At 34.6% G+C, this 12,134-nt stretch overlaps 1 protein-coding gene across 1 annotated transcript; it reads right to left on the minus strand.

The window, feature by feature from the left end:
* Positions 1-7,801: 7,801 nt before the first annotated feature.
* Positions 7,802-11,893, minus strand: LOC132563007 (zinc finger matrin-type protein 5-like). The gene is made up of 2 exons (XM_060227774.1): positions 11,834-11,893; positions 7,802-8,478 (listed from the first exon to the last, which is right to left on the minus strand). Exon 2 carries the CDS (start codon positions 8,441-8,443, stop codon positions 7,934-7,936), a length of 510 nt encoding a protein of 169 aa, XP_060083757.1. The 5' UTR covers positions 8,444-8,478; positions 11,834-11,893; the 3' UTR covers positions 7,802-7,933.
* Between the last annotated feature and the right edge of the window lie 241 nt (positions 11,894-12,134).

The following is a 12,134-nucleotide window of genomic DNA, read 5'->3' on the forward strand; positions in this document are numbered from 1 at the left end:
ATTAGCATATACATGCAGCTGCATCATAACGAAAATAATTCAATACTTGCTGTGATTTGGACTAGTATATCTATTTTATAGCTATGAAAGATGTACACGAAGCTCATCCAAACTTTCTTCACAAGGATTGCCAGTAGTAAATCAAATGAGCAACATCACATATTGTAAAGCCTTGATATAACGCCACTCGGTACAATAAAGCCTTGATATAAGGCGCCTGATATACACGTAACGGCCCTCGTGTGTGTAGACCAAAACCTTCAGTTAATGTTGTTTTGTTAAATTCAAACGTTTTTTCTACATTGAGGTTTTCAGGTAGCATACACATACAAACAGATCATATATAATTATCGTGTTTTATAGTGTAAAACTTTGATATATTGCCATTATATTACAGTCAAACCTCGTTACCTCGAACTCTTAGTACCCGAAAGTATTTCTTCGGTTCTGGTCAAATTTAGACTAAACATTATTAAAATCCGATAATCGGATATCTCGAAGTTTTCTCATGGTCCCGCCGACTTCGAGAAAACAAGGTTCGACCACACCTTTACAAATAAAACTAGTATATCACATGAAATTTAACGAGGATCTGCAGTAATAACCAGGAATCACAGCATGTACATATCACTTATGTGACAGTAACATGATGACGTCCCATGCCGCAAGCGGTTTCGTTTCCGATGAAAACAGTATATCGTTCTGTGTTGTCGTGTGGTCTGGATGGCATGTGATTGACCTCATGTTGTTCTGTGAGGTAGTCACCACTTACTTTCTGGGGATCCTGTCTGAAAATGACCCCGATTGTCGAAGGAGGGGACACCAGACTAACCCAGCAAACAAATATATGAATCACGAGATTTACAGATCATATTGAGGGAACATATACGTTAGATATGGTACTTTGCATTGGTTAGTTATATCCTGTGTGTACAGTGTCTTATTGTATTGGTAATCGTATAGTTTTCAAGAATTAACAGATTTTGTTTTTTTATTATATCAATAATAATTGGAGTCTAAAAATAATATTGTAACTGTAGTGGTATTCCGGTGTGTATTTCTCCGTAGCCAAGTACTCGTATTGTCTTATTACAAAAAGGAGATTTTTCTTGCTGTGAGGTAATTTACCATATTCACACTGTAATGCTTGTGAATCAATTAACAATTTCTAAATTTCGTGCCAAAGAGCGCGAGCTCAGAGTTGCGCACCTTGAGAACCTTACATCTCATTTACATACTTAATATTTAGTGAGCTTAACAAACACTCGCTTAGTAAAGGCCTTCTACCACATTCAGGTCTGGAACCGTTTCTCGGGGAGTCAAAACACACAGAGCTAATTGAAATATTCTTCATGAAAAAATGATAATGGGAAAATCTCAGCGCCATGATCTGCCATCAGAAAGAGATCCCACTGTTTTATAGAGCTGTCTCCGACAAACCCTCAGGTGGCAGGAACAGAGCACTGCTCATTATAAAAACAATCATCTTTTGATGAAAAATTCCATATTACATAAGTCGACTGTGCATTTCTTGACGGGGTGATCACTAACGTATGTTCCCTGCCTGGGTCTCTAATTCATAAAAATGTGGTACTCTACGGCATCAATTATTTAATGAATGATAAAAACTGGGATGGTTTCTTCGAAGACCCAAACGCCTTGTTAGATTAACCTGTTTTTGACCCGAGGATTTGTTTGACTCGCAGGACAGTCTGTGCTTTACACGTAAATTTTACATTAAATATTTCATATTGCTTCCAATGTTTCCACTAGAAGATTTGTCACTAGGAGTTATCTTCTTTTTCAAACACTGGATCGGGTTCTACCTAGAGCATAATTACCTATGCACAAATATAGCCAAACAACAGAAATACTTCAGAAGGAAAAGAGATACGGAAAGGCAAAGGAAGTGAAAGGAAGACAAAAATGTGAAAGTAATTTCCAGTATCATATCATAATATCACAAACATACAGGTCTGTCATATTTTCTTATCAAATCCGAAGTTCGAGAAAATGATAGTTCGACTTGTCAGTGTTTGGGTAAAGAGGTGTTCAGCTCGTCACATTTCGAGAAATAGGATGTCAATACACTCATCCTTATTCTCGAAAAGGGATGTCATTACTTCCAATTTGATTAACTGGTCAGGTAAAGAAGATCGAGAAAAACGTAGTTCGACTACTGCAGTTACGAAATCGTTCAGGTCGTACAATTGTCACTTATGGGTCAAAAGCCATTCATAATGTTTCCGAGAGGGTGCCTAAAGAAAGAAATGGTATTTTGTATTTGATTACATAAGACATGAGAAGATAGGGGAGAACCCGACAGAAGTAACTAATGGAAAACGAGAAAAAGGGGTGTTGAGACAGAGCTGGATAGAAGTTAAAAGGACGTGCCAGGGAGAAGTGAGACCTCAAGAGTTTGTATAATATGTCTAATACCCCCTCCCTCTCAGTGGAGAGGAAGCAGTCTGGGTGTGTGGGAGGGGGTGGTTAGGGGGCTGGGGCAGGTCTCGTCGGGTGAAGAGAGTAAAATGGGAGCTAAAGAACACCATGCTTTTTCTTGGTAACGTTTCTATGAGTACCCACATGTTCATCGCTATGACAAATATTTCGACATCGTGTAATATGAAATTTTATACATTATAACAGTGGGAAATGAAATAATCTGTTTGTAGCACAAACACAGCTACAATATCACACATTTCTTACGAAAATTATATCCGCGACAAGCCGAGATATCCATTAAATTGAAAGGAATAGCAGCAGGCGAATTAGGGCAATATTTGTCGTCAAAGCGGTGGTTTTGATTAAATATATTTCGTTCACTATAGTTTAGTAATGTCATGCATTTGATTTGTTAGTAAAATAGCATGTGTTGCTCTAGTTACACTGTATGACGATTATCAATGACAGCATACACGTTAGAAATACACGTTATTAACCCATGTGGTATGTTAAACTGCAGGGTTGGCAATGAGAGAACCGTGTCATTGAGAATGATGTTACATCATCAACAACAGAAAATGACGTCACAAAGGCGATCAGCTACTCAATGATATTCCTCTATTTTCGAAAATTATATCTTAGACCGTAAATTAAGTAATCTACATCACGTCAACAATAGAAAATGACGTCACAATAATATACAATATAGTTACCGCATTGTTCCGTACTTTTGTATCATGGCACATCGCTTTGTAGACGACACACCAATAACAGAAAATGACGTCACCATCACGCTCGTTCTGCATCACATGAACGACCATGAACCCCTTATAAAATCAGACATTGAAATTCATCCTTCTACAGGTTAAGTACGCGTTAGTTGCCTCATTATTTTTTAAAAATACATATGACAGCTTCATGGATTCAACAAGAAAGCTGCATATAAATATCATTTATCATGCAATTTACAAAAAATCCAAATCAATCATTCATTCTTCGTTCAAATAATCTCAATTCAACCACAATATTAGGACCTAAAATGCTACAATGGAAAACACAATGCCAGTTGAGCTTGGTACAAATGACAATAAAATATTTGTGTAATTATCGGAGCGTGTAATATGACAGATTTCACGCCTTCCATCGACACTTTACTCGTTCAGTGTCCGCGTATCAGATATTAAATCAAGCAGAAATGCTTGGTTTATGGACTCGGTCCGAAGTCTTCTACAGGACCCAAGTTATTGTCCACCGAACCTTGTATCGGACGGTGTAAAAAGGGACTTCGTTCGTCCCTTGGTGACTGGCTCAATTTCACTCGTCGGTGAAACGGCTTCACTAAAAGCAAACATTCATTAAAAGTGACCCTCTGACTAGCATCTGCTAACTAATTGGATTAAAAAGTTTGGTTGATTAACTTTTTAAGAAATAATTTGTCATGATAATGGCTATGATCTTATTCTGTTTGAAAAAGAGGCGTTATCAAGATGGCCAATTTCGAGGTTCACAAGTGGGTCCCAAACCAGGAGATATCATCACACAGAGTCGTAGAAGCAGCATATGGCCCTCTCGCTACTGGTCACTAGTTTCAAGTGGTCTCATTATCACAAACTTGACCACCAAACGTTGAACGGAAATCCGTTGACCGGTACACGATGTTTTTAAACAGCACAGCAGCTCGACTATTTCGATAAAATCCTTGAATGGTTTTTATCGCGCGCGTCTACGGAGCAATTTGGTCTTTGAATCCATAACTCTTGTTTATAAAACAATCTTTGGAAAAAATTGGATATCTAAAGTCAAAACCGTTTCTCAATAGCCCCTTTCAAATTTGTTTAACTAACCAATGATAAAGTTTTAGTTAGTCTTTCGAAAAGAGCTTGCACGTGAATTGATCCCGTTGGACATTGCTAGTTTCCAAAAGGGAACGATATCACATATACATAGTGACCGGAGTTTTCACAATAATTTATTATTTAAACACATTCTATTTTTCAATATAAAAAATGGATGATGCACAAGTTGTCACAACTTAGAAACGCCTTCTCCCAAAAATAACATTTCACATAGATCTTACATATCTACAGTAGTTTACTCTTTCATCAGATTTGATTTGTTACACGTATATATTTAAGAAGAGAAGAAATGAAAGTAGAACATTTGGGTATGAAGAAATAAATATTAATATAAAGATTATTTTTTTATTATAATGCTATGAGATTGTATTTATCGGTATCTAGAGGTAGATAAGTTCACTCATTTTATGTTTTAACAATATGCGTGGCGGGTTATAGGAAAAACATGTGTCGTTCAATTGTTATAAAAAAAACCGTTCAAATTATATAAAATATTGTCAATTATTGTCAAGATACATGTATAGGACAAACTAATCGGCAACTGAAGACAATTTACCAAATCAACGGGACAGAAAAAAACAGGACATTCTCTTGGAGACTCAATAGCACCAGGATAGGTATCGATCTGGGCCTGTATTCACGAAATCGTTCTCATGCTCAAGCATGAATTTTGTGCTCAAGCCTTATGTCTTTTTTAAGTTAAAAATTGATAAACAAGGCTGATTTTGCCAAAGATTTACAAACAATTCTGGGAGGACTTCAAGTCAAAGTTATATTCAATGTTTATATTTGACATTTGTATTATTTTAGATGATTTAGGTGAATTATATAAAAAAAGATTTACTTGAGCATGAGAATGTTTTCATGGATATGGGCCCTGGTGTCATTTAGACCGTGACAGGAAGTATGCGTTCAAGGAAGTGGTCCCTAGTCCGCATGCGGCTTCGCGCGAGCCGGATCCTGGGAAACACTGGCTATCTTATACGATCCAGCATAACTGTAGATGTCTATTGCTATGAGAGTTACCGATATGTCATCTTTGAAAAGTTGATAACTTAGTTTAATTTGAACATCGATGGTAGACATTCCCGTAGTCAGGATTTTAAACTTATATTGATTTGGATGAAACCAGGACGTAAAATACACAGGATCATCACTACACAAGAAAACGTATGATCGATCGCCTCCCCGACGTACACATAACAAACGAAAACCTTTGCCTAATATTGCTATCATAAATTATATGGAATCAAAACCAAATACAAATCCGTAAATCACACACAAAATTTCGATTATTAATGTCATTGATGAATGAAAAATCACATCGTATGTATATTAGTAATCTGATAACTGCGAAATAAGAAGACATTTGATATCCAGTCGGTTTGTGTACAAATGTATAAAATTTATAATTAATCTACAGTAGACGTCAGTTGTGTTTGTTCTGAAATATGACGAGATGTCGCCGACAAGAAAATTATTTTGTTACACGCGTTTACAACTTTTAAATGTTATTATGCTCAGAAATAACATTAAATTTGTATAATTCATGTTTATGGTGTCCTAAAACATCATCAATGCATTCTGTTCAAACAAAAGAGCGCACTTCATATTATGGGTTTTCAGATCATTAATGAAGCTGTTCCCCTATTTATTGCTGAATAAAATATTGCTTTTTTAACTCATCAATATTTTGTCGCGTGACTAGATGTCACCGCCATCTCGCCTAACAATTAAAACTTCAACCGAGCGTCCTGTCCAGTTACACAACATATAAATAATTAAATTTCAATTAATTCATAATCAAGCTTGATTTTAACTTGTTTAAATGGTATTATATATGTAATACTATAATTTACATGTTATCTAATTGCTACCTTGCCTCAATAACATTTTTGGGTATTTTATAAAAACTGTAATGAGAAACAGTGTAATAGTACTTTGTCGTCTTGTGAAACGAAAACCACCACAGTTACCTCCCTTAATTTACAAATTTAGCGTAATAGCAGTTACCTCCCCTAGTACACATATATTTACCTGGGTCTGGAAATGGTTTATTTACATCTATATGAAATCATAATAATATAGTCTCTTGAAAGGCTGTGCCCCCTACCTAACCCCTCTATCTCGAAGTCCTGTTTCATATATTAATTCTGGCATATACAGCAAGGACATGTCAAATACTGTATTCGTTACATTTCCCTGCAGACAGAGACCTACATGTTGACACATATCATAATTTCCACTGGCTATACTGTTGAGAATTTAGTCAAAGCACACTTTGGTTTCTTAAACTGTACATGAAATCCATGTCTTACATACCATTGTGGACTGCGTTATACCATCTGATACTAATTTCAAACATGTTCATGACTATGTACATATAGTTGACTATTCTATGTACCTTCCACAATTATAATACAGGTCTGCTGTGCCTCTTCTTGAGTATGAGACAGTTCACGATTGGTCAAATTTTAAAAAAAAGATATATAAAACCATGTTTAAAATCTCTGAATCCAGGAATATTTATTATTGCACCGATCGGCTTCAACATTCTTGATTGCTGTCCTAATAGAATTCAGTCTATCATAACCGTGGACATTTTTTTTATACTTTTATACTTCAATTCATGGAAGCAACTAAGATATTTTTTCATTTAAGCTCCTTATTTCTTAATTACATTTGAAGGGAATTGGGGTAGGGTTATATAATTTCCCATAGCTTATGATTATTTTAATGTTGTTTTTAAATTTGGAGAATCTAGCAAATCAATGAAAAAAATGTGTACACATCTGAATATATTTCATTATTAGTTATATTACTTGTGTAAAATTCCAGACTGCTGTAAAGTGCAGAAGTAGATGATATATCATGCTAATTTTATTCAAATATCAATTGATTCCTTATCAATCTGCAAATCAAATAACTTCTTTGTTTAAATTTTTATATAATTTAGAAGCAATTTCCTCAATCCCTACCAACACCCTGCTGTCTCTTCAAATGTTAACTGTCCAAACACAAACAGACTTTACTGGTGGTTGCTTTGCTGCAAGTTTATACTATGGTAGGCTGTGGTGAGAGGGAACTGACTTTAGATCTGGGATTTGTATTGAGTTATTTCCCTTGTTCAGACAAATTTAATTTTCATGTACAATGTACAGTGAAACCTCACCTAACGACCACCTCAAAATAACGACCACCCCGCTTTTACGGGCACCTTTTTTCATTCCAATTTTTTTTCACTATATATCTTCGTATTGGTCACTTCAGTATTACGACCACCTCGCTATTCCGTATTACAACCACTTCTTACAGTCCTAACGACCACTAATTAACGATAATTGACCTCACAATTACGACCAAGTTCTACCAGTGATTAAAGTTTACCTGTTGGGCAATGAACCGCGAGCATGTGTGTCGTTCTCGACTATTGTTTTCGTCACAGGTTACCGATCCTGTCACCAGGTGGCGTTACAAGAAGTAAACATCATTTCCCTTGTTCAGACAAATTTAATTTTCATGTACAATGTATTTGACACATTAATTAAAAACATCATGGAAAATTATGATTGAGACAATTTCATAATGAAATCAATATGAAAAGAAATATAAATGACATTGTCAAATCACCATCAGCCCCACTCCTCCAAAGGCAGAGATTTAAATACATCTGGAGGGGGAGGAAGTAACGAGGGAGGAAGGTTGGTGATGGCTGTCAGGTGTGGAGGAATGGTGTACACAGGTAAATCAAGCTCTGTGGGAGCCACCTTATCTTTTAATTTATAACGTTTTTTAACCTTCTCAAGCCATAACTCCAGAGAAGGTGGTTCTACTGTCTCTTTGTCCTTTAAAGAAATAACCGTTTTCTTAAAATCAATCTGTCGTTGCATTTCTAACTTCTCTTCATCTGTCATGTGTGAATATTTACAGCTTCCCATGAAGGAACAATTTCCTGAGGACAGGAAATGTTTACATGGACGTTTTGCAAGCTCTTCAGCTAGGATAGTCTCTGGTTCACGGTACTGATCATAATACGCCTTCCGACATCGTTGGTGGATCATACCTTTCAGATGATTCTTTCTATTGTTTGCTTTATCTGCGAAGGTCTTGTCACAGTAGTCACAATAATAATTTTTCCCCATTTTAACCACAGGCTAATGTCCTCTTCATTCCTCACCTAAAATAGAAAAAATAACAGGTTGGTTTAGAAAAAATCTTTTTATTATTCCAGTGACATTCCAATGAAGAATTTTGGGACAATCTTTTACAGAACCCTAATCCATATTTGCTTTCTAATTGTCCCCAGAGATGTCTGCTGTCCCTGTGAATGAAGGCTTCTATTATCCACTACAATAACCAGTCACTTGTGGTTAATCTTAAACATTTGGGAGTACAGAGCCTGATGCACACAAGACACTTATTTGTCCATCAAAAATGTATGATGTTTGATGCAGTTTATGTTTTATACAATCCTCAATTATAAATTAGCAAGGATTTTCCCTGGCTAATTCACCAGAGAATGTAGACCATCATTATCAAATATCTGTCTTTCAATACATCTACTGTTTAGTGTAGTTGTAGATGTATTTTTCCTAAAAGACAGCTTGATTTGACTGTATTTGGAATAATTACTGCCTCTTGTTTGGTTCATAATCTCCTTTCTCAATTTTTAATTGATACTTGGTAAGCCTTGCAGTTATAACATGAAGTTGTTTTCCTAAATGCCAGCTATTGTCCCATTTTAATCTTATCCTGATGCCTTTATTAGTTCCGCAAGCAATTTCTGAGAAAATTAGTCAGAGTATATTCATAAAGCATTATATGAAACCGTGTCTTCCTGAAACAGATATTGATTCAATAAATGCTGAAAGAGTTACTGGCCTTTGATTTTTCAGCATTTTTATCTTGCTTCCAGATCTTGATAAGTTTATGACTGAACACTTTTAATAATAATAGCAATAGTTCTTTATTCCCAGAAAAAATGTTTAAGATAAAAAAAACTTTTTATTTCCATATTTTCCAACTTTTTAACAATTCAGACAGAAATTAATATATACAATAACCTTGCACAATTCTTTTGACAATAATTTCTGTGACTATAATGAATAGTTCCTTGTGTAAATAACATTTGAGAAGAAAATGAAACAATCAATTGAGAAAGGCTACAGAAAAAAATTAACATTCATTCAAACTAATTAGTAGTGGAATACTGTTATGTAAATGCTTCATTTAAACATTGAATTAACTTTAATAAACCAAGTTTGTTAAAATTAGTGAAGGTCAAGAATACCAATAGAATGAATTAGATTAGCCATTTACTTTTCTAAAAGATTATCCTCAAAGCAACTGTTCAGTGTATGTCTGAGACAATACAATAGAATAACAACATTATACAAAATTGTTTGTGATCAGTTATATTTATAAAACATGTTATGGAAAGTTGTACTTTCATTTGTCAATGTTTTTCACTTTACCACTGATTCAAGTATATAAGAAGTTTCACATATAATTCAGTGAATTAAAATGGAAACATTTTAGTTAAGAGGTATGTGAAATATTAAGCTTAATAACATGATATAGTATAATTATGATATAACAATATATACATTCATGATATATGGCTGTAAGAGGTCAGGTCATCACAGAGATTTTAAACTTGTTTGACGTTAACGATAGGATAATTTATTGGCATGTTCAAGTTGTTCTCTATGACAATAGTCATAGGTGCCTCAATAAACAGGCAATAATAGGGGTTACTACTGATTGATTTTATGACTTGATTGACATGATATTTTTTTTGTATTTGTTTTATTTTTGTCAGAATTTTTTATACAATGCAAAGTACAATATAATTAATAATTGTAATATTCAAAAGTCTTGCATACATTTCCCTCACTTCCATTTTCATACAAACACATTCACTACAATTCTCAAATGTTTACATTGCATAGTATATCATAGGAAAAAAAGAGAAAAGGAAAGTGTGAAAGTAGAAAGAGGATAAGAAAAAGACACAAACACAAATACACACACGGGTGAGAAAAGGACACAAACAAAACAGATACACACAAAAGGGAAAAAAGATGAGACACACACACATATGCAGAGAGACAGAGACAGAGATGTCAGGAAAAGAGGGAGAGAGAGATGTCAGGAAACCATTAGTAAATACCTATATCTATGACTGGCAAAGGAAAACAGGAGTGAGTGGAGAATATGTGATGTCAGTGACAAATGTCATTTGATTGACATGATATTGATTGTCACAAGTGTCTTAAGTGTTAACATAGTTCTGCAAACCTTCAACAGCATGTGGTTGTAACAGAGAGTATTTTTGGTTACATGAAAGGATCCTTTTCACTACACAATTTTCCATAACATTCTCTATTTTCAAGTAAAAAAGATTTATGTACAGTTTCTAGTTTATCGCTTTAAAACACGTAAAAATATCTTTGAAAATATTGGCCATGCCAAGACCAGGTTCACTTTTTTTTGAAAAAAAAATTACTGAAATGTTTTTGTTTAAGCAATATTATGTTCAATATTCATCATTATTACACATGTATATGATACTTTGAGATAGGAAATATGCTTATTAATTTCTTTCCAAAATACTTTGGGTTGGAGTATACTTCCATGTTATATAAATCAACACTCCTCGATAGTTTTAAACAAGAAAATGGGAAAATATTGCGTCAATACATTCATTTAGTATCATTTTGGCTATATTCATATTTATATGTGTCCAGTTCCATTTGCATACTGAAGAGAACACTCTGTTAATTATTAGATTATTATATTATCATTTAAGTTTTAAAATGTTTGGTACAAGAAAATTTTGTTACTTGGCTCTTGATATTGACCTGTTAGAAAGGTCTCTCATCTGTATTCAGCACGCCTATGAGTACTTGTCTGATAGTTAAATTCTCTGCAATGTAATTCCTCTAAGTAAATGTATCATGCGATGTACTGTTACTTTCATGCTTTTTATTGCAACCTGAAATTTAGTGAAAATCGGGTGGGGTGGAGGGGGGGAGGAAGATTAATTTTGGTTATGATTTATACATCAAATTACTTTGATATTTGTGTTTCTAGGAAACTTATTCTTATCTGTTTCTTCTAATACTTGGTAGATCTTATTGAGGGTATTACACCTTCTTAAATTAATAATTGAATAATTAAGTAGAAATTGGTACAAGTTTACTAAATTGTTACATATCTGATCTTGTTCTGTTGAGTGGCCGACAAGTTTTATGTCTCAGTGACTCCTCCAATTGCCGGGTATCGTCTCACCGTCGATCTTGTTATTATGCTAAGTGTATAAACCATACCCATGTTTACATGTTCATCAGTTTAAGAGCTACATATTCAAAGTCTTGACACCTGTATCGACAGAATTTCAAACCTGTGAAACAATGCATTTCTCTCCAACGTGAGATAACGTATAACAAAGCCCCGCCAGCTGCACTTACTTTTGTTATCATAAGTCCCTGAAAACAGATAACTACGTAACATTATCGTGAAAAACTCACCCAAATCTAAGGTAGCGTTTCCATATCACCGGAAATTGAGTACATTACTTCCGGATTTGGCTGATGATAGCACTAATGCACTGATCACTTGTTTAGGGTACCTACTAAAGCACTGAGTTGCCACAATGCCTTAAAATAAAAATAAGAATATCATGTTTTGTGGTGTTATCGTAGGCCTATGTCGAGTTGGCGAGTGTTGAGCGGTCAGCTTTTGTTATGTTTTCATTTGCACTCTGTACTGTATATTTCAAGACTGAAAATATTAATAATAACTCTTTATTTTGTAAATGGTAACAGAGAC

The sequence above is a fragment of the Ylistrum balloti genome, unplaced genomic scaffold, assembly GCF_031769215.1.
Source record: "Ylistrum balloti isolate Yb309-2 unplaced genomic scaffold, AGI_CSIRO_Ybal_v1 Utg369672, whole genome shotgun sequence".
Classification (NCBI taxonomy): domain Eukaryota; kingdom Metazoa; phylum Mollusca; class Bivalvia; order Pectinida; family Pectinidae; genus Ylistrum; species Ylistrum balloti.

Coding starts and splice junctions, on each gene's coding strand:
- LOC132563007 (XM_060227774.1), bottom strand. CDS start 8,443: ATGGGGAAAAATTATTATTGTGACTACTGTGACAAGACCTTCGCAGAT.